Genomic DNA, 22,500 nt, shown 5'->3' with positions numbered 1-22,500 from the left:
TTGGCACATGGGAGCCATTTAAGCGAATTCCTATCACCACCTCAATCTCATGTAAATGTACCCTATAATTATCGGATGAAAATTGAGTACGAACAATCTTCACACATCCATTATTGCATGAACAACATGGTGAACGAGCGTAATGGTCCAGCATTGGTTGATGACGATTTTTATCGGCGTAATAGATGGATATAATAATTCAACATTAGCAAAGGGTGATTATAATTGATTATTACGCTTTTGTTATCATACGAAATACGTAATGGCCTCCCTGGCACTCATTATAAAATGAGTTACATAGTTTTTTTAAGGTCCGAACATTTGACTTGAAAAATTACAAGGCTAAAAGAAGAATTAGGTTAGATTCCATATAGCTTCTCAACAACTAAAATATACTCTAATATATATATATATATATTAGAGGATCAATTAGTTTGTACTATTGGATCCCAGCTCGGTAGACAGAGTACTTTATGCAAACAAGCAAGTCATAAAACCTTCACACAATCAATTGAGCATGAAAATTCTTTTGCGCCACGGGATAAGCAATTCTTTCATGTAATGGAAAGCAAGAAAAAAAGATGCTTTCATCACTGGTTGATCATAACCAAAGTGAGTCACTTATCTCAGTGATGTGAGCCCCCAACTAAAGTAAAGCCTAGAATCGTTGGTAGAGGAAAGCAAAAGAAGAGAGAAAAAGCAAATGAAGGATTGGAACTTTGCTTTCTTCCTTTCCACCAGATAAAAATGCCTCTGTGCATTGATAAACCTTCCTTTCCATTTTTTTTCTTCTTTTGGACATATTACTTTCATATTGTCCGGCATAAATAATTTGTTGTATTGATTTTGAGTATCAAACTTCTTACCACCGTTTAGTAGGGTTATTTATGAATCTACATTGTTGTTTAGAATAATGAATTCTACTTTTTCGGGATTATCCTTTTTGTAATATGATTTTGTTACTACTAATCAATGATACTATAGTTTAAATGCTATTATTATTATGCTTTTGTTGTTGTTACTAATGCTAGTATTATTACATAAACACCTTCTAGATCATGTATTCTTTTCTTTGTATTTTATTTCAGATCTACAATCCCATTGACTTGGTTGTCAATACTTAATTAGTCAGTTTATGATAAAAGTACAAAAAAAAAAGAAAAAAGAGAGAGCTGGTTTTCCAATAACTCTTTATAGTTCATATGGTCTAACATTGCTGAATAATATGAGAGGGAAAGGGCTTACCTGGCTGCAGACACATTCCTTTTCCATGGACATCTCTCTCTCTCTCTCTCTCTCTCTCTCTCTCTCTCAATTATGTGTATGTCTCCGTGCACGTCGTTGTTCCTGATAGCTCATTATGCATCCAATCATAGAAGTTTGGCGCCCCCACTGTCCATCAGCTACAGAACTAGCTGTTTGTAACTTGACCATGATTTGTCTTTGAGAAAGAATGAATGTGGTGGAGGATCCAAAAATCTGCCTTCTGTCACGAAGCACACAAGCTTTGTCATTTGTGCAGATCCAGTTGCATGCCATGGACTGGCACTTTAGACTTCAGAGTTGGGAAACCAGAGGAAGAGGGGAATAATTTGCACCCTTGAGGGTTTCTGGCTATTGCTACCCCACACATCTGTGAGACTCTTTGCCACCCGTGAATGAGCTTACACCTTTTTTCGGAGCAGTGATGCACATGATTCCTCCATAGCATCTCCAGTGAAACCTACACCACTATCTTCTTCTCTCTTCATGCTGCAGGAATGGAGAATTATTATCAACCTCAGCATCTCTGCTAACTCATACCTTGGACCTTGTGTGACTGTCTGAAATATTACCCTAAAAAACTCTGCCTTCTTCTCCAGACGCCTACGGCACAACTGTTGGCATTTGTCTAGATTTGTCATCTGATGCAGCACCCACTTTGGAGTACCAGGGCTCCGTTTGGATGCTCAAGGAGCAGGCCTCACTGCCAGGGGAAGAACCAAGACGGGTTCAGCTAGCTCACTAACTGTAGACAACGAGAGTCTCTTCAAAGCTTAAGGCATACGAGGTGTGAGAGAGGACCGGACTTGTGCATATGTGTAGGCCATGTCTATGAGCTGCAACTCTAGCCGCGAGATCTGGCTGCCATTTTCTTCTGTACTACACTCACATATTCTCTTCCTTCAGGGAAGATGATTTACTACTTAGGAGATACATGTAACAACAGATTGATCTGTAATATTCTCTTTGTTCTGTACTGGAAAAAGGGTTTCAGAGTTTTAGGAGGTGCAACGATCCAAATCTTTATCTGCATCTGACCAGAGTTGGCTCAGTTCAGTTTGCTGAAACTTTCATCTCGACAACATATATGTGTTGATAGTCATTGCTTGTCTGTTCATGATCTTTAAGAGAGATGTATCAACACCATCTAGATAGGATGTGATGCCATCATCACAGCAGAAAGCTGGAAACAGGGCAGTGGATGACATCTCTCTTTCACAGTTCGATCATATGATCATCATGCCGAGTCTTCTCTTCCACCAACTTCATCAAACTGATCACAATTATAACTGAGCGGAGTCGAGCCGAAATCGGCTCAAGGCCAAGCCAGCCGATCTCTCCTAGGACGTAAGACTGCATGAAGCTACTGGGAGAGAAGGCTTGATGGATAGGCTCGTAGAAAGCTGAGCCAGCTCGGCTGTTTACGTCATGGCATGTTTGTATGTGAATATAGTTGTGTTTACTTAATCTATCCATCTACGTTTTTATCATCACTGGTCTCTTTTTATCCGTCTTTTTCCTTCTTTGCTTTTCCTTCGTGTTTTTTTTTTTCTTCTTTCTCTTCTAACTTTCCCCTTCTTTGTGTTCTTGGCAGTCAGGTAGTTCCTCTCTCTCTCTAGATCTCTTTCAAATGAATTATTTAGTCATCCTTGCGGTCTTGATAGTCTATTTATTTTGGTGATCGAGGCCTCTCTCTCTCTCTCTCTCTCTCTCTGCTACTTCTGTCTACCCTTATACAGATCCATCAGTCTCCTCTATTTTCTCCCATATTCTGTCATGGCAGATCCCTACACTAATTTCTTCATAGGAATCCACCAGCACTACGCTTTCAACTCCAAGCCACCTCCACCATCAATTGCTCCTCAATTCTACAACTTGAGCACGCAAAGCTACACCAACGCGTTCATCCCAGGGCATCCACCCTCTCCTCCTCTTAGAGAGGCTCTTCCTCTCCTCAGCCTCAGCCCCACGAGGCACCAAGAGGAGGACGAGGACACCTCGTGCAGTGCCTCCACCGAAGTGGCCAAGAACAAGGCCTCAGGTGTCGATGATGAAGCGGATGATGCGGTGACTGTGGCTCTCCACATCGGTCCCCCAAGCCCTGGTGCAGTTGATCTGATATCAAGACTCCCCTCCACCTCAGAAGATCGTAATGGAGAAAAGGGAGCAGAAGGTGGCGACGAGGTGGTTCCTTTAGGCTACCCTTCCAATCCCATAGGAAAGCTCAACAAAGGCCAGTATTGGATTCCAACTCCTTCTCAAATCCTTATCGGACCTACCCAGTTCTCTTGTCCTGTATGCTACAAGACTTTCAATAGATACAACAACATGCAGGTAATGCATTTCTTCCTCTATTTCTTGGACTCGTTAGCATGTTCTTTTGCTTCTCATCTCAGATCTTGATGATGAGAACTGTATTCTGCAACATAAAGGTCTGTTGGAGCTATGTAGCATTTGGCTTCCCCTCCTTTTTATGTGATTGAACCTGACATAGGCTATATTCCTCACAAATTTGGTGCTTTTTTGGAGCTTTTGATATGTGAAGCATCGGTAGTTGCGAAGAATCCTGAACAAACTTCTTTCTTTCATGAATTAAAATAAAAGGTTCTGATAATTCTGAAAAGAATTTAGTTCTCAGGGTGACTCAGATGATCCGCGGGGCAAATCAGGATCTTCAGCACTCAGGCCACTGGCTCAAGAACTCGAGTCCATATAAAGCCTTACAAATGAGCTAGCTGCTTTCCCCAGAATAGTGAGAGACAGTCACCTCTCTCTCTCTCTCTCTCTCTCTCTCTCTCTCTCTCTGTGGATCTTCACGCAAAAGACTTTGTGAAATTCTTGTGACGCCTACTCAAGTCTCTTGAGTGACAGACCAACTAGCGAGGTGTTTCAGATTTAACAGCAGATAAAAAAAAAAGAACCGATTCAATCATATATTAGTATAAATCTTGAACATGTATGAAATGGACATGATATAACTTTTCTCTCTCTCTCTAGTTAGAAACAGCATATTGTTTTTCTCTTATGCTTTGAAATTCTCATGTGGAATCATTCCTTTTCATAATCTTCCTAGATTTCAACATGTTATGTGCATGACATACATTACTTCGGATGATAATATGTGACACCTGTCTCAAAAATAAGTTGATCTCTTATACTTTATGATCTCATTACGACGGGGGTCTTTAATTGTGCTGAATGATAGATGCATATGTGGGGACATGGATCGCAGTATCGGAAGGGACCAAAGTCTCTGAGGGGCATTCAACCTACGGCAATGCTGAGGCTTCCATGCTACTGCTGTGCTCCTGGTTGCAGGAACAACATAGACCATCCGAGATCAAAGCCACTGAAGGACTTCAGAACCCTCCAAACGCACTATAAAAGGAAGCATGGAATCAAACCCTTCATGTGCCGCAAGTGCGGTAAGGCCTTTGCAGTGAAAGGAGATTGGAGAACCCATGAGAAGAACTGCGGTAAACTGTGGTACTGCGTCTGCGGCTCCGACTTCAAGCACAAGAGATCACTGAAGGACCACATCAAGGCCTTTGGGGGCGAGCACGCTGCATACGACATCAACTGCTTCGAGGAGGAAGACGATCCATCATCGGAGATCGAACAAGATTGTCATCAACGAAATGAGCAAAGGTGACATGATTTTTAGCTAGCAGGTGCCCTCCGTCATCGAGTTAACTAGCTCATAATAATATTGCTTCTTCGAATGTCTTGGTTTCGGTAGTATCATGCCAAGTTAGAAGATCAATCTATGTGGGCTAAGGTCTTGTACATGAAGTCATACTATTATCTTTACTTTGTTCGTGCTAGCCCTAATAATTTGCTAATGTAATGGAGTGATCAGCTGTTAAATTGTTATGTTTCGAGGAACCGATGAACAGCCTCTTTTGTTTTCCTTGTTTTCAGTAGCATGTATTCCATTTGTATCGATCTATCTCTTGTTCTGTTTTAGTTTTGTGTGTTTTCCTGGTTTTCCTCTCGCTCGAAAACTCACTGCCTACAGGAAACAAAGCAATGTGTTCATGTTCTGATGCTGCTTTTTCTCCTCTCATTAATAATCAATTCTCCTCATTAATAAACAAAGCAATGCTTTCTCTTTCCGATCGGGCTTAGGGAAGGAGATTTCAGTAGTAAATGCTATCTGCTTTTGGTTCATGGCAATTGATATGTGATAAATGTCCTTTTCTTCTTTCTTCACGTCTTTTGTTGATATGAATCACATACACATACACATGCACACAAGAGAGGCTATAGATCACGAGGATGGTTATTGCTTTATTAGACAGTTTAGATCCTCTACGAAAAGGCTTTTCTTGCTCTCGAAAGAGTTTGGATCCTCTACGTACCAATAATTGACACTCTTAAATCCCAGGCCTTAAGCTTGTCTACTATTAACCATATCGATTTATATATACCCCAGCAAAAAATATACATATATACCACCTTTCTTTTCGTAAAGCCCCTTTCGATGAACTTCTCGCGCACAACTGGATGCCGTCTTCCTTCCTTTCCTTGCCTTGGATATGGCTGCCTATAAAGGAAAGACAACTACCAAAAGTAAGCTTCTCAAACAGGAGATTTCGAAGGGTTGCATGGATCCGTCATATCACTATCCAACTTTTTCTTCTTCGTGTTGTATTGTCGTCCGTCATGTTTTTCGAAGCATACGAGCGCAGTTCGATACGCATTGGAAACTCCTTAGGGAGCACATATAATGCATCCTCTCATGTTCTATGCCTCGGAACAGTACTGGACATATCTGTCAGAATGATTGGCATACCTACACAACATCCACCCTCGAGAGAGAGAGAGAGAGAGAGAGAGAGAAGGAATATTAAACGACAATGATGCCACAACCGGAACAACAGTTAGCAGAATGGGTTGCATGATCAATGGATATCGTTGGTGCAAATTTATTATGTGCAGAGAGAGAGAGAGAGAGAGAGAGTAGTCAATACGAGGCATATCGACGGGTCATATCAATCAGACTACAACCGGTCCATCAGGAGATCTGCGTGTAGTGTAGTGTAGTATATAGGGGGAAGTGAACAGTCTGTCTTGGAGTAGTAGTAGGCCTTCCCCAACGTGAGCGAGGCTCCACACTTCCCTGACCTTCCCCATACTTGATCCTTACGCTGTGTCCTCTTGTCCTTTTCAATGGCCTGTCATCTATATATTCTCTGTTCTCTGCACTTTGTCTGTCTTCCGGCGAAGCATGATACAGATAGAGGGGGTGTAGCTGATGAAAACCTGCCCGAATCCAATCCTCATTTTAGATCCGAAAACCATAGCTTATTAGATGGATCTACATCGATCCCCATCGAAAATAACAAAACGAACGTGTCTGCAACCCAACAATGAAAGGTCAGATCACTGGAAACGATTGACAAGATGGACGGGAGCATGGAGAATTGCCGACCTGAGGCCTGAGAATTCATTGTCTTCCTTACCAAAACCTTCTTTTCTGCAGAATCTCCCATGTACTGTTACATGTTTCGTGACAGTGCAACCTACTGTTCGTAGCCTTTTAAAGGAGACACTGGACCGACTCCCTCATAAATAAATCTGTTAATTGCTTTTGCTGCTTGTTTTGCACTGGAGATTACAAGGCTGGTTGATATTAGTTTTCTCAGACAAATATTAGAGTTCAAAAGATCTTATCAAAACTCGGTTGTCATGGAAATCGCCGATTGCTGCAACATAAAATGCCTCTCATCACTGGACTTTACAGATAAATAGAGCTTTGTTTACTTTCCGACGACATTTTTGTACATATGTTAGTGACTAAGATATGACGTTAGTTAAAGAAATAAAGAGGAAAAAAAAGAGAAATAATCATTAAAAATATTCATGCGTGTGAGATTAAAAGAGGTTGACTGAGAGGATAGTTTGGCATCGTCAAGGATTCAAAGAGTAAGTTTGGCTCGTAATCTATACTTTTAGGTTGAATTGATATCTAACTCAATTCTCTCGCAATCTGATAATGGCGATAATCTCATTCTATCGAGTTATAACATAATTCAATATGATATGGGACATCATTGAAAGCATGAGATACAGCTCCAAACGCTGATACATTGTATTTCATGGATCATATTCACAAGGAAAAAGTCAAAACTCTTTTTTTTTGGTTGGCTTTTTGGAGAAAGAAACCCAATTCTTCCGATTTGATCGATCCATAAATACAAATCTACTACGACTTTTGTTTGTATTCCATGTGTTCTTTTGTTTTAGCTGTTTCTTTCACTGCGTTCATCCTTTTTGAGATCTTTCCGTTTTACAGAAACATGTGTGGGCCAGGGTCCCCTTCGTCCATATATCACCATGGACCCCACAACCTGCAAGTGAAGAGCGACGGAACGCTGCTGCAACAGTGTCTCTCTGTCTCAGCCACATGATGATGATGAGATTGCTGGTTCATTGATTGATCAATCACAACCGTCTGATTTCACTTGTCATTGACCCCCACCTAAGGCGAGAGGTAAAACTTACGACGGTGAGCAGTAAAATATATAGTTGATGTGAAAGGTAGATTTGTGGGCACAAGGAATCGGTGGCGTCCGTACACACTGTGAATCTTTATAGGGTACTGCGAAGTTCACGTCGTGAGTGATGAACTGCGGTGCGAGAGCATAAAGATCATGGCCTTCAACAAAATCTAACTTTGATCAGGAAGAACCAAAGGCCTACAAGAAAAGCAAAGGTCCTAAAGATGACAAGAAGGCCTGCATCGGCTCATTCTAGACTGAGGCAGCCTTCCTTTTCTTCTTCTTCTTCTTCTTGCCCATGACTAACTGTTACATCTCACTTTGTCTGGGTGTTGGTGCAGGGGGAGTTCTTTCTCTTTCTTGGGGCCTAGCTAGATGCATCTAAGTTTGGTGTGATGCAACGAAACAACTCTCCTTTCCAGTAAAGCAGACAAGATCTAGTGGTCTTTCCTTTATTTGATGAGGAGTGTTTGCTTTCCTTTTTCACTTTTGAGTGGTGGCACCTTTGTCCGACGCTCATCGAGATATGAGTTGCTCCGCGAAGGGAAGAGTGCCATGAAGTATCATTGAAAGGTTTGTTCGATGCTCTCTTACTGCAGCAAAAGCTCTTTGTCTGCAAATTAAGTTACAGAAATATATTTAGCAGCATTTCCCATGTCGTTTACTGTATCCGGTGAAGTGAAGGAGAAGGAAACATGAGTCGAAGAACAGTCTAACGCAAAGCATTTCTAGTTTTGCCCAGTGGGTCGGGCCTGAAGCAGAACAAATTCATATCGAGTACCCAACCGAGCTACAGACAGAAGCCAAGATACTATAGATCATGGAAGAAGAACTCTCCGAGAAAGCAGTAGGTAGCAGATGTCCAACTAGGTCAGTGGGGATTGACAAACCGTGAGGTATTTGCCTCGTGAGCAGGCAGACACGTCGGTGTGATGAATGCTCGATCACAAAAGCTTTTTTTTTTTATGTCATTAATAGATAACAAGGTAATACAAATTATTTATAAAAATAAATGCAAAAGACAGGAGGAGGGTACTATTAATTCGAAGATGAGTGCAAAAGACATGGTGTTGCTTTCTAGAATATTTTATGTCAATTTATTATTATTCCAAAATTGATATATTTTATGTTAAATGTATCTATTTTCGGTAAGAAAAATAAAATGTATTATGCATTTCAAAGTATTTGATTTACATGATGCATTCATCGTTGATGCGCATGATGTATTTATCTATGTCTATACGATGCAACTAAAACATCTCATTTATATCCAACAAAATTTTCTTTAAAAGAAAAACATAAGAGCACTCCCAAAATTACAAAAAAGAAAAGCCATCCAAATCACCGAACCCATCACGTCCCCGGTCCAGTTTTAGGCCACACCCACCGTCCGATGCCTAAGGTACAGGCGATTCAAACCGTTCCACGGCCCCTTCTTTGTCTGTGATTACATCGGTGCCAACCACCGGCCCACTCCGTTGCCACATGAGCGAGGGGCGTTTCTGTATATTAAGGGAAACGCAAAGACCGCTTCGCTCCGCCTCCATGGTCTCGATGAATGATAGGTGAGGTGAGGTCGTGCCGCACCGAGCCCTAAGACAAAGGATTACTTTTTTTCCTCCCCGATCTCTTCTCTCTCTCTCTCTCTCCTTTACCAACCATTCTCATCGTAAAGTCCGATCTCCTCGTCGCCTCTCGTCCTCTCTCTGTCGGCGATGTCTAAGAGGTTGGTCCTCCCTGCCTTCCCTTCTTCCAATTTCTTACTGTCGATTGCCCGCGAATTCTTTGATATGCTTCGCTTAATTCCATGGAATTTTTTTATCGTCGCTTCTTTTCCCTTATGTATAAGTGACGATTCTTCTGTTATCGGCATTTCTTCTTGGGTTCTTGATGTGACAAACGGGAAATGTGTGCTGGATTAGGGCATGGAGCCGTGGTCTAAAGTGGTTAGATTATATGTGCTCTTTGGTGCCTTTATGTACAGCCACTTGCTGTCTTGCATATGGTTGATGGGATTTGGGTGCTAGTTGGTTGTTAGAGTCCTCACCGCTTGCGATTATGGATTCTTATTGTTCTTTCCTTGTGGAACCATCTTTGATTATGTGCTTTCTTCCAAAAAACATCAAATTTGATGGCTCCTTTAATGAAGGATGAGTGCATAAAGTGAGAGGCCGTTGATGGTTATTTGTTAATTATTTACGTATATAATAGACGTTTGAACCACAAGATTGTCAGATTTGAGACACAACCATGCGGTAGATGAACTGCTTGGGTAATTGTATCAGGGATAAGGTGGTGTAAGAAAAAAATTGCGGGAAACTTGAGTTGATTTTTTAATGTCTGAATACAAGATACTAGATGAAGTTCTGAATTCCAAGATGTTTCTGATGATACAGTTTGCTAAGAGCCCCAAACTTATGATGGTTCCTAAGGACCCCAAAGTAGAGAGGGTATAGTCTTGCAGCTGGCTAGAGGCACTTTCGAGGAAGTTTGTTGCCCGACTTGGGTTCCTATGATGACTAGGAGGATAAGGGTCAGTATATTAACATTTAATTGGAATGATATTTGATTTCCCTAGATGAAGGGATGCATTCAGTCAAGAACTTTTCATTTGATTGGCCATGGTGGCAGCATTTTTATGAACAGGCATGCATTGCCTCTCAATATATTTTTATTTTGGTAATATGTTGAAACTATGAAAGTGTTTAGGATTCAGATGCTGAGATATGAGCATTCACATGCTGTTCAATGTGATGTTCCATATTTACAAACTGGTGTTGTTTAAGACTAATTACAGGAATCGTTTGTGTGTGCATCATCCTCAGCTGTAGGTAAATTTAGGTTGTTTTGTAAAGTGTCATGCTTGCTTTCCTAATTTCTTGTTAGATTTGGTGTATGATGGATGCCTTTCACAAAAATGTATCAAAGTACTTTCTTGGCATCAATTTTATATTTTTTTTATTGCGGAGTAAGTTGAAAACATGCATACTCCAAAAGGAGTTTACCTCTGGATTTTGGCTTTCTGATTTTTATGAGGGGACGATAGGAAGACTTGGTGTATGTAGTGTCGAGTGATTGATCGATCAACACTCTCTTTTATCTTCTCTTTCCACTTTTGGTCTATAATCTCTTTGAGTTTGGGGTTTTACCTATTACGTGTAAATTCATCAATCTCAATTTTGTGGAGAACTCAAATGAATCATATCTCATTCATAAATTTAGATCTGAATATTCACCTGAAATTATGATATGGTTTTCTGATTAAGATATGTCAGTTTATTTTGTTTTGGGTGATCCAGTTGACAGTGAGATGGATATTTTTGTAGTCCCATTCTGCTTCTTATTGGAACATCAAACGATAACAAAGATTTTTTGAAATTCTACAAGTCTAATCCACATTTTGTAGATTGTTGTCCTTGGTTATTCTTTATGAATTTTAGATACACAAGAAAACATGAAGTTTAGATCTTCATATCTAGAATATTGGCTCTTTTATTCTTTTATTGTGACTCTCAACTACTAAGGAATTATGAATTTTTGGCTGATCCAGGATTCTTTGCAAGTTCTTTCTGCATGGAGCATGCTTAAAGGGGGAGTACTGTGAGTTTTCCCATGATTGGCAAGATCAGCCCAATAATGTAACACAACTTCTATTTGATATTGTTGTTTTTCTTAGGGTGCATACAGCATTGCTGTAACTTCTTTTGTGCTTATTCTTCATTACAGATATGCACCTTCTACCAAAAAGGAGTGTGCTCTTATGGTAATCGATGCAGATATGACCATGTTAAAGTTTCTCGACAACAAACATCACGACCATCATCGTTAAACACTGCTTCTCATGTAACATCAGATTTTCATCAAGTTACTCTCCCTGCTGTAGTTTCTTTGACAAGAGAATATAATCCAGAACCAAGTACATCTGTAGATGTGTCAGCAATGAGCCTGGCTCATACATTGCCGTGTAAACCTGCCTGGACAAAAGCTTTTGAAGTTGATACTTCTTTAAACGATGAGAGTGGCCCTTGTCCTACATATGTTAGCCCTGCTGACCAACCAATCTGCGGTCCTACATATGTTAGCCCTGCTGACCAACCAATCTGCTCTTTTGCTGCTTCTGGAAAATGTCCTCGTGGAGATAGATGTCCTCACATTCATGGTGATTTGTGCTCCATTTGTGGAAAGCATTGCTTACACCCATTCCGTCCTGATGAAAGAGAGGAACATATAAAGATGTGTCATAAAAATAACAAGCACCTTGAAGCTTTGAAATGCAGTCAGGAGATAGAATGCAGTGTTTGTCTTGAACATGTACTTTCTAAACCCACCGCAGCTGAACGGAAGTTTGGGTTGCTTTCAGAGTGTGATCACCCATTCTGCATTTCTTGTATTCGAAATTGGCGTAGCAATTCTCCAGCATCGGGCATGGATGTCAACAGTGCATTAAGGGCCTGCCCAATATGTCGAAAGCTATCATACTTCGTCATCCCCAGTGTCATTTGGTATTCCACAAAGGAGGAGAAACAAGAGATAGTTGATAGCTACAAAATCAAGCTCAAGTATGTCATTATTTGACCTTCTGCTACATTCACCCAATAATTGTCAAATTTCATTGTGTTCTAATTTCCATAAACCATGTAAAATATGTGATGCCTAGTTGCCTACACAAACATTGTGACATAATTAGTCTGATCGCTTGTGATGTATATGGAACTAATTTGTTTCTGGTCTAACTTGTTAAGTTCCAATCCTTTAGAAACTAACTTCCAGAAAAGAAAAATTAAAACAAAAAGGACGAGTGAACCTGTGTAACTGTAGAGCTGTTAACTTACTGTTTATGCTGCTTTCTCTGTGTCAAATAACTTTGCCTTTTATTTTTATGAAAACAAGCAGTGTACATTTCAGGGTAGGAGGACCAAGAGATCATTACAAGGTTGGACTTGTTTAAATCAATGAGCTAGTCAGGTTTTGAAAATTCTTGTCCGAGATCTGTTATGATCAACCAAGATCCTTGATCTCTAGTAGGAGGGTAAACTGTTCCCAATTCTGTCTGCAACTGCATGTTGCCTGGATGTTCAAGAAAAAAACTCTGCCATTTTTCAGTTCTGCAAAAATTTTAATAAACACTTTTCTTTATGGTTTGCACTGTGGATCATGCGGCGGTTGAAGCTATTATGGCTTTGAAATTGAATATCTTTCTTCTCCCTATGGTATGTCAAGTGCAAATTTTCTTGCAAACATCTAAATGTAGGCTCAATACGTCTTTATTTTGCTTAAACAGGATTTTGGGACTAATATGTGGTTATGAGGGAAAGGAGTTTGATGGAAAAGATATTATCACAAGTTAAAGCTAGAAACTTTCCTTCTTCGTTATGGTCTAGAATGGAGCCCATAGGTCTACAGATGTAACTTATTTCTGAATCATGTTTATTGAAGCTATTCATACATCCTATTGCCATCTCAGTTTGATAATAGTAGCTGATTTTGTTTATATAAGCATGTTTCAAGTGTTAGGTAAATCCTGATAGCTACAGTATATTTTGATTATGGTCAGCTTTCCTTCATGTGTGGCTGAACATGTTACTTAGAAAAAAATAATTTGCTCTGGATTAATAGCTTTTGTTTTTCGGCAGGTCAATTGATTGCAAATATTTCGACTTTGGAAATGGGACTTGCCCATTTGGGACTAGTTGTTTCTACAAGGTATATTTGATTTGGAATTCCTCTTCATGTCACCTAGCGGGCGGAAGTTTACATTTCACACTTCTACTAATCTAATATTGTACCTACCGTCAAAGTTGATAGCCTCCTTTTCTTTTCTTTTACTGAAATAAGACAAACAAAAGCATTCATGCTCTTGCATCTTGTCTTATAAAATCACATTTTGTCATGCTTTCAGCAATATTTTCCACTATAAGATAATACTAGGAAAACATCTCACAAAATTACGAGGCTGAGTAAGTTTAATTAGTGATATAATACTTTGATAGGGAATCAAAGATACTAGAAATGCAGGATAATATTTAATAAAAAAACTTATTTGAAAAAACTAATTGTGTTGGACCATGCCTATGGTCAACCATGAGCCATCCTCTTCAACTATTTTGTAAAAAAGTAAGTTTTCCTGTGATGAGAGTTTGATTTGCTGTGGATGAGATTTTTGAAAGTCGAAACCTGAAGACGGCCAATGAGTCAATTTGATCCTATTTCTGTTTTATACTTGATGTTCTTTTCTTGTGGTTACTTTAAAACCTTAAAGAAAATTTATGAAATTTAGGTTTGAGTTTGTCTCCAAGTGTCTAGCTCACATTTTGATCGACTCGTTAGCTTTTGTCTTGTTAGAGATTATCCTCTATAGAAAATACAGAGAGACACTAATTATAATCAGTTTAGTAAAAGAAAGTATATTGTGATTTTTAGGCCAGCATAACCTTTGGCAGGTGCAGTTCGTCACTGGAACTTTTTCTCAAGGATGTGACATTGTTCATAAACCTGTTCAAACTATTAAGAAATTATTATGATGCAAGATCTCGATCTCTATCATTTTTTTTTTGGGTGTTTTGCTGATTTGTTTACAATATCAGCAGTGTCTTATATTTTATTATGTTTAAATAATTCACGATCTACTTTTGATATTTGTGTTGTTTCATTATTCGTTTGCTTCAAATTCATTGATGAAACTCATTTACCATTTTGATATTCGTAGTATCAGTTTCTGATGAAACAAACAACATTAATCTTTCCAGCATGCTTATAGAGATGGTCGTCTAGAAGAAGTGGTACTACGCCATCTAGATACTGAAGATGGAAGCACCGTTATTGCCAAAGATATTAGGTTTTGCAATGATTTTTGTAGCTTGTTCAACAATGTAGTAACCTTAAAGGAATATATTTGTGACTGACTTTCTTTGCTTGCTTGTTGTCTCAGGCTTTCCGACTTTTTCAATGGATTGCATCTCTAGGATTATATTGCTTGTCTCTAATAAAATGTAAGTGTGGAGCAAGATGCTTATACAACTTTTCCTCAGCTGGTAATTTTAGATTGAATTGCAATTATCCGTCTTTTTGATCTTTCTAGTACATCACAGTTATGTTTCTACGATCACTATGCAAGATAATCATCTTGGTTTTATTTTGATAATTTCCCTCATGCTTCCTATGCTGATATCATCTTGGTTTTGTTCATGTTCTTGGTACTCACCTTTAACTGCAGGAAATATTTATGGCCAAGCAAGGTCATTTTACTGCCCCGGTTCCTCCCTCTGCGCTGAAATAGATGTCAAAATGCTATCAGAGAAAACTTTCAAGGTAAAATGTTTCTCTAGCGTCTTATTTTGGTATTTCTTGGAGTGGCGTATTTTCTTGGTCAGTTTACATAGTGTTTTGTCTAGGTGCAGATTTGTCTCTGGTTTTGAAGGAGGATGATACTAGTATGAGGAACATCATTTTGCTTGGCCTAAATGTCGGTTGGAATTTGTGTTTGCACAAGTACGAACATTAAGTACAATACAGAAAAGGAAAAGACTTGTATCATCGTCATCATATTTGTTTCTGACAGAATAGTGCATATTGAAAATTTGCCGTTCTGTAATTACATTCAACATTGTTGGCAATCGAATGGCTGTGTTTAGAAAAGGAAGGTCTGAATGTTACAAAGTTCACATTGGTCAACCTGTGTTAATTGTTTCTTAATCTCCTCCTGCCGCCTTCTTTAGATCTTCCGACGATGATGTGAAACCAGAGGACCCCATTGACAATTCACCCGCTTTTTACTCCACGCTGTTGGAATGGCGTGCCATTGAGCTTCTAACGTTCACCGACATGTTGATCGATGTGATGTGGGCATATCCTCTACTTTGTCACGCGGCATCAAGATCTGTGCACCCACAAATCACCCATCTCATGTGCGGATTCGATCCCATCATCATTCGCAAATTAAAACAAATTAATCCTTTCACGTAACCCCACGGTCACATCAATATTGCTTAACGATACATTGTGGTCACCTGCTCGTGATAATCATATCTGTAATGTTTCCCTGTGTATTTTCCCATAAAAAACAAAATCCCAAGTGCTTTGCTCTTCTTATAAATCACTGAGCTTCCACCTATCATCATCATCATCATCATTCCAGTGAAATGTCACACCTGACACCGGGCAAACAAGTAATATATATACATATAATCAACACAAACCACCGCCACATGCATGAGGCATAATTGTAGTGCATATGTACACACCCAACGAATGAACGAAGGATTCGGTCAACCGTCAACGGAACGTTCCCCGAACCCCCATTTTTCACGAACATGCGTGCACATAATCCCCCCACCACCGCAACGCACGGCTGTCACCGCCAGCCACAAACGAAGGCCACACCCGCCCATACGTCTATAAAACCCCATCCCACCTTCCCTTGTTTCCTCAGGCCTGCAAAGGAGAAGAAGAAGAAGAACTCACCAACCCATCTTCTTCATCTCAGCTTCCAAGCTCAGGAGGCGGTGCTGCTCCGGCCAGACTCTCTCGCCGTCCACCGCCAACAATGGAGATGAAGAAGATCGCCTGCGCCGTCCTCGTCGCCGCCGCTTCGGCAACTGCAGCCTTCGCTGCTGAAGCCCCCGCCCCTTCCCCCACCAGCGCCTCCTTCGCGGTTGCACCCGCTGTCGGAGCCGTGCTTGGGGCCTCCGTCCTCTCCTTCTTCGCCTTCTACTTGCAGTAGCCTCTCGCAAGGAGAAAGAAATGGATCCTGTCTCTTTCTCTCTCTCTCTCTCTACATATATATGCATATTGCATACACCTGTTTGTATGCGAATAGCTGAATAATTAATTGAACGCATTTGTTGACATCCTTCGATATCTGTTGTTCATTTCATTGAATGCAACGCACTTGATGATGATCAGATATATATTAGCGCCATTATCAATCACTTGATTCTTCGATGAGAATTTGCCTATAGATTCTTCCTTTTTATTGGAGCATCTATCGCATGCCATATACACGGAGGCACTTGTAGTGCAAGTTAATCTGATTCCAAGATTGGGAATGAGATCCTAACCCAAATGTTGCTTGGTTGGGCTGACAATGAGTGATCCGATCGCAACGTGGTGTTCTAATTGGGCTTGAAATGGGCCACGAAGCCTTAGCGCAGCGAAAGACGTGTGGAACGAGGGAGAGGTTGACTGCGTCAAACCCCGACGCCCTAGCGCAGGTCTTGCCGGTCCTCTGCGATACCGCTCTCCGCCGCGAGGTCCTTTACACCGCCAAGCTCGCTCTCTTCCCCAGAACGGCTTCGTGAGCTTCCTCTTCGAACTGTTGCGTACGCGAAGTTTGCGTCTCTTTTGGCGAATAGGTGGAGACGAATCGGAGTGGGGAAGTCCGGTTGTCGCAAGATGAAGATGGTTCGTTCTATATATGCACCTCATTCCCACGTATTAAACCTGTTATCACCTGATAAATTCTTGACCAGATGCAAATGTAGGGTTTCGCTTAATCGTTCCAAGGTCGCATCTTGAATGGTTTTTTGGTCGCCGAGGAACGTACATGTATGGATTTAGAGGTAGTCCCTTTTTTTGTTTTATCGACAGGAAAAGTTGGTTAAAGTCGAATTTATTGTTCGATCTTACTTGTTGATGTTACGCAGTACGTGTTACGTTAGATCGAACCCAAGTCATATGTATTAATCCTCTATCCTGCACTCGTTCTGCTGTTGATTGGATTGTGCTACTCTTGTTCTTCTGTTAATGTTATATATGGCCCTGTCTCTTAATTTGGTTGTGCTGCTTTTGTTCTTCTGTTGGCATCAAATATGGCCGTATCGTAATTTGTTTGTGCTTAGAATTGTATGCTTCAATGCAATCATTATTTTTGCCTCTGTTCTCAATCTAATACATGTATATTATCATACCTCTAAGATTCTTAGTCTGATACCCGGGCTCATCAGGTGGCTTAATCACTTACTACCTTGTCCTTGTAAACATTGAGCAAACTGCACACTGTTTGTAAGGGAAATGTGGTTTTAAGTTTGCCGGAGTTGCATGTACTCTTTCATGAATATACAGCATGAATAATGTGTAATTTTTCTTTATTCCTTAGAATTCCATAAATGGATTTCGTACATGCACCGCGAATTGGGCATGAGACCTTAAATGACCGTATATGTTGTTGGTTTAGTCGATGCAGTCAAAGACAAATCCCTAAGTCAAGGGGTATAAAAGCAGGAATACTTATTTAATTTTTATTTGCTTCCTAAGACTTTGTTCCTCCTCTCCCTAAATTCATACATCAATTAGTGCATATCAGCTTCATTTAGAGAGTCATGTCTGACTGTTGTATTTTTCTTCTCAGGCCATGGATTCTAGGTTTGATATATCAGGTGATGAATCCAAAGTCTTTGAGCTGATTGAAGATTTGAAGAGTAATTCTACAGATGTGCAGAGAGCTGCTACAGCTGAGCTGCGTCTTCTTGCTAGACACATGGAAAATAGGATGGTGATTGCAAACTGTGGAGCTATAAGCTTGTTGGTTGGTCTGCTTCATTCAACAGATCCAAAGACTCAAGAAAATGCCGTGACAGCCCTTCTAAACTTGTCACTAAGTGACAATAAGATTGCCATTGCAAATGCCAATGCCATTGACCCTCTCATTCATGTGCTTAAGACAGGCAACCCTGAAGCACAAGAGAACTCAGCGGCAACATTACTTAGCCTTTCAGTAACTGAAGAAAACAAGCTTCAGATTGGACGGTCTGGTGCTATCGGACCTTTGGTAGAACTTTTAGCAAATGGAACTCTTCGAGGAAAGAAAGATGCAGTATCAGCATTATATAATTTGTCAACCTTGCGTGACAACAAGCTACGGATTGTGCAGGCTGGAGCCATGAGTCACTTGGTAGAGCTGATGGACCCAGCAACTGGTATGGTTGACAAGGCTGTGGCTGTTTTAGCAAACCTTGCAAGTATACCAGAAGGAAGAAATGCACTTGGTCAAGATGGTGGTATCTTTGTACTCGTGGAGGTTGTTGAATTGGGGTCTGCAAGAGCAAAAGAAAATGCTGCTGCAGCTTTGCTTCAGCTGTGTAAGAATAGTGGTAGATTTTGTAGTCTAGTTCTTCAGGAAGGTGCTGTGCCTCCATTGGTAGCATTGTCACAGTTTGGTACACCACGTGCTAAAGAGAAGGTATTGTCAATTATATCTTGTTTCTTTTGCTGCATTTATATTATCATCTTACTGCTAGGCTTCTCTTGTTTTACAAGTGACAAATTTTAAATAATTTAAATTTGTAGCTCAGAGATCAATACTACGGTTTTTGGTTCCTGTTATTTCTGCTTGTGGGCAAAGCTGACTATTATACTCTTAATACTAAATTTACTGTTCGAAAAATGCCAATGTTTACTAGTTCGTGCCATTTTCCTTGCTCTTAAATTTCTTATCTTTGATTATTCTAATTTTTGTAGTTTCTTTCATTATATGTGCATATGCATGTTTTAGATCATTAAGAATAGAATAAGCTAAACGGCATGTTGGCATATATGAGTTTGGCTAGAATGGTTTTATAAGATAAATAAGGATGGTATGTTGGAATTTGGATATCATGCCTATGCAGGTCCAGGACCAGCATGGGACATGTCATTGCTGTTCTCTTTTAAGTGAGCGAGATTGTGATGCTGCAATAGTCATTAAAGTAGTATGTAGAGTTAGATGGATCTACTACTGAGAGATTAAGCTCAAGCATTTTAGATTATATGGTCCTTGGCCTATCATATCCAAGTTATTAAATCAATTGAGATAGGTTGCGACCATACTAGTTCAACCTTGTCGGTTCCAGCTTTTAAGCTGGATGTGGTACTTAGGAAAATATCTGTTTATTGTGCTGAAGTTCTGATGATAACTGTAACATGGTAGGAATGAGTGGCCCATAAGTGGCTTCATCCAAGAAACTTCATGGTAGTTTAGGTTTCAAGTTCAAATGATGTACACTAGAGTAGATCATCAATAAAGAGGAATGAAGATTTACAAGTGATCCAGAAGTCTGAGTTTATTAACACTTGAAAAGTGATGCTCGTATCTTTTCAAAATTAGTTTTGCCAGTTATGGACAATATCATATATGTCACGAAAATATATAAAACTTTTAGAAAATATATAAAACTTGGGAAGTGATATAAAGATGCCAAATTATCTGTACTTTCTTCTTCAAAAACAGTGTTAAGCATGGTTACTAATGCTGGGTATCCGTGTGACACTCTAGTGATATGCTGGTGTTACATCTTGAAAAAAGAGGATACAAGTCATGGATATTGTTTTAGAAGTATTTTAAATAAATAGGATTATATATGATAAACCATATATAACCCTTATTTAGAGTATTAGATTATGTTGTTAAATCATGATATGGTACCAATATTTAACAAGCATCCCCAATCCATTCATCAAAAATACTCCAAAAATTATAGAACAGATATAACAATATAAGCAAGACAACAACGTGAAATTTTTTTTTACAACCATAATTTGATTCTCTAAATCTACATGCCTTCAAAGACACATGGATCAAGAAAAAGAAACTCTTAATTTAAAGTTCATGAAAAAGGAAAATATTCCAGTGTATCCTATTTCTAAATAATTATTTTATCTTAGACCATTCAAGGAAATATACAGCACATATATAAGAAGTATCCAAATGTATGAGTACTGATATCTTACATATACTACATATAAATAAGTCAAGCACTCAGTGCCTTTTCACAATAATATTTAAAGAGCTAGTATCGGAATATCTTGATCTGAACTTCGGGTATAATTAGAAGTGATGCTTATTTTAATATTGACAGCAAGATTATTGTAACTTCGTTCTATAAATCTGGAAAAGAATATGGATAATAGATGAATGTGATACAAGGGATGAGAGTGGAATATATGACTTTGTTGTTTAACCTTAGAAGTTTTGAACAATTGAACATGACAAGCAGTTTGTGGAAATTCATCTGGGCTAGGCTTTTTGTTGAAAAGCTTGAAAATGTGATCATTATGGCTGAACACATAAGCATCGGAATATGGAGGATTGGGATGGAACAGATGAAATTAACTTTAATATTGGAAGTTTAAATATTAAAGAGTCTTGAATATTTGTGGGGGAACTTCCTATTTTGGGCTAGAGTATGATCAAGATGGTTAGACGTAGCATCGGTGATCTTGTCTTGGATTGTCACTTTTTTTTGTCTTTTGGATCGTCACATTTTGAAAGAGCAATAGGAACACATTCCAGATTCTTATGAATCAGCTGATTAAGTAGATGGCAGAGAGTTGATGGAGGTCATGAGGGCACGTCAGATAGTGGTTCTGAAGAGTTAACAGGGAGATTTTGGGTAGTCAGACTTTGGTTATAGGATGCTCCTGAAATGTTAAGAATGTATGTACGGTTTCCAATGTAGTTGTTATATGATTTTCTTGCATTGTTGTGTGGCTCTTAGATAATCACATCATTGATTGACATTGTTATATAAACAAAACCACTGAAAGGTTTATGATAGGTTCCTGATCTATGGATGAATTGATCTTGACTTGTGGCAATTGCAAGCTCATTGGTTTCTAAAGAATGGTTTCTACTTTCAAATAAAACTTTATAACATATACGTTGGTTTCAATCTTAGATAAGAATGCATTTGCCATCTTGTTTTATTGTTCTATTTCTCAACCTCTCTTGACTTATTCCTATGGTTAAACACCCACCCTCATGGTTCCTTGAACAAAGAGGAAGCGATAGAACATGACATGTTTTTGCCGAGTCAAATTATATTATTTAACTGGCGATGTTACTAACATGATTATGTGCTTTTTCATCCTTTTTGTTTCCAAGGCTCGGGCTCTTCTAAACTGCTTCCAAAATCAAGGCTATCTCCACTCTGGGAGGAGGTGATTCATATCTTCAGGTTTCTCAGCTTCGTGTAACAACAATTCAAATGCCATGGATTGCCCTGACTGTAACTAGCTGTCTATCTTGGAAGTTTCAAAGCATTTCAATCCAGATTTGCATGGGATGCTGCCTTGTGGAAGAAACACACTAATCTGTTGTGCCGTGTTTACTGGTGTCTGTTGATTCTTTTCTCGTTGTAGTCTTATTGTGTATGTTTGTAGCTGATCAAGTTATGGTCATCTTTTATTTCTGTAACTTGTGACTTCCATCCTTAAGGAACTTCCATGTTAAATTGTTGATAGCCTATGATGTTCATCGGACGCCCTCTCTGAGTCCTTCTTTTCGTTAAGAACATGAAAATAAAAATTCAAGAAAAAAGGAATATTTTTAGTTCTATACTCTGCATTGAATCTTATCTCCATCACGTCTTTGTCACAACTATTTATGATTTGATTGTAATGTTCCTTTTTCATCGTTTAACTCTGTATCATATAATATCTTTAGTTAAATTAAGAATATTTTAATTGTTTTATGGTTTCAACATCATAACTCTTCTTCTAACTTTCTTTCTTAACCTTAATATTAATTTTTTGTTCATAGTATTAATGAGTCTCATCTAACCTTCATTATTAAATTCCAAACAGGCCTGGCCTTGGACATTCGTAGTTGGGTTGATCGGTTCGGTCCAAGTTGTAGGGCATAAACGATCGGACCGAACCGGCCTGATCACTAGGCCGGGTTAAGTCATTAGAGGGCGATCTCGTAATTTTAGGGCACGTGAGAGTGCACTACGCTCTATATATTACCACTCGGTTCGACCGA

At 39.3% G+C, this 22,500-nt stretch overlaps 4 protein-coding genes across 9 annotated transcripts; all 4 read left to right on the top strand.

Annotated features, from left to right (window-relative positions):
* The first annotated feature begins 2,869 nt into the window (after positions 1-2,869).
* LOC135648305 (zinc finger protein WIP2-like) lies at positions 2,870-5,210 on the top strand. The gene is made up of 2 exons (XM_065165840.1): positions 2,870-3,597; positions 4,469-5,210. The coding sequence occupies exons 1-2, from the start codon at positions 3,040-3,042 to the stop codon at positions 4,913-4,915; spliced, it is 1,005 nt and encodes a 334-aa protein (XP_065021912.1). The 5' UTR covers positions 2,870-3,039; the 3' UTR covers positions 4,916-5,210.
* A 4,060-nt stretch (positions 5,211-9,270) lies between these two features.
* On the top strand, positions 9,271-15,437 carry LOC135648387 (E3 ubiquitin-protein ligase makorin-like). Of its 4 annotated transcripts, none has more exons than XM_065166043.1 (8): positions 9,271-9,492; positions 11,317-11,404; positions 11,493-12,325; positions 13,400-13,469; positions 14,513-14,601; positions 14,695-14,797; positions 14,980-15,074; positions 15,164-15,437. In XM_065166043.1, exons 1-6 carry the CDS (start codon positions 9,482-9,484, stop codon positions 14,726-14,728), a joined length of 1,125 nt encoding a protein of 374 aa, XP_065022115.1. In that variant the 5' UTR covers positions 9,271-9,481; the 3' UTR covers positions 14,729-14,797; positions 14,980-15,074; positions 15,164-15,437. The 4 variants fall into 4 exon arrangements, with proteins under 4 accessions (XP_065022115.1, XP_065022114.1, XP_065022113.1 ...); XM_065166042.1 differs by having other exon boundaries at positions 15,158-15,437; XM_065166041.1 differs by having other exon boundaries at positions 9,272-9,492; positions 14,695-14,755.
* A 740-nt stretch (positions 15,438-16,177) lies between these two features.
* LOC135648612 (arabinogalactan protein 23-like) lies at positions 16,178-16,620 on the top strand. The gene has a single exon (XM_065166452.1). The coding sequence runs from the start codon at positions 16,309-16,311 to the stop codon at positions 16,483-16,485; it is 177 nt and encodes a 58-aa protein (XP_065022524.1). The 5' UTR covers positions 16,178-16,308; the 3' UTR covers positions 16,486-16,620.
* Positions 16,621-16,855: 235 nt separating this feature from the next.
* Positions 16,856-21,979, top strand: LOC135648611 (U-box domain-containing protein 4-like). Of its 3 annotated transcripts, none has more exons than XM_065166450.1 (4): positions 16,856-17,165; positions 17,246-17,323; positions 18,112-18,942; positions 21,622-21,979. In XM_065166450.1, the coding sequence occupies exons 2-4, from the start codon at positions 17,312-17,314 to the stop codon at positions 21,679-21,681; spliced, it is 903 nt and encodes a 300-aa protein (XP_065022522.1). In that variant the 5' UTR covers positions 16,856-17,165; positions 17,246-17,311; the 3' UTR covers positions 21,682-21,979. The 3 variants fall into 3 exon arrangements, with proteins under 3 accessions (XP_065022522.1, XP_065022521.1, XP_065022523.1); XM_065166449.1 differs by having other exon boundaries at positions 17,234-17,323; XM_065166451.1 differs by lacking the exon at positions 17,246-17,323.
* Positions 21,980-22,500: the final 521 nt, after the last annotated feature.

Source organism: Musa acuminata, chromosome BXJ3-9 (genome assembly GCF_036884655.1).
Source record: "Musa acuminata AAA Group cultivar baxijiao chromosome BXJ3-9, Cavendish_Baxijiao_AAA, whole genome shotgun sequence".
In the NCBI taxonomy this organism is placed as follows: Eukaryota; Viridiplantae; Streptophyta; class Magnoliopsida; order Zingiberales; family Musaceae; genus Musa; species Musa acuminata.
This window is presented reverse-complemented; position numbering and strand designations above follow the sequence as displayed.

Coding starts and splice junctions, on each gene's coding strand:
- LOC135648387 (XM_065166043.1), top strand. Junction 11,405..11,492: donor GGCAAGATCAGCCCAATAAT/GTAACACAACTT, acceptor TCTTCATTACAG/ATATGCACCTTCTACCAAAA. Junction 14,602..14,694: donor GTTATTGCCAAAGATATTAG/GTTTTGCAATGA, acceptor TTGTTGTCTCAG/GCTTTCCGACTTTTTCAATG.
- LOC135648612 (XM_065166452.1), top strand. CDS start 16,309: ATGGAGATGAAGAAGATCGCCTGCGCCGTCCTCGTCGCCGCCGCTTCG.
- LOC135648611 (XM_065166450.1), top strand. Junction 18,943..21,621: donor CACCACGTGCTAAAGAGAAG/GTATTGTCAATT, acceptor TTTGTTTCCAAG/GCTCGGGCTCTTCTAAACTG.
- LOC135648305 (XM_065165840.1), top strand. CDS start 3,040: ATGGCAGATCCCTACACTAATTTCTTCATAGGAATCCACCAGCACTAC. Junction 3,598..4,468: donor ATAGATACAACAACATGCAG/GTAATGCATTTC, acceptor GCTGAATGATAG/ATGCATATGTGGGGACATGG.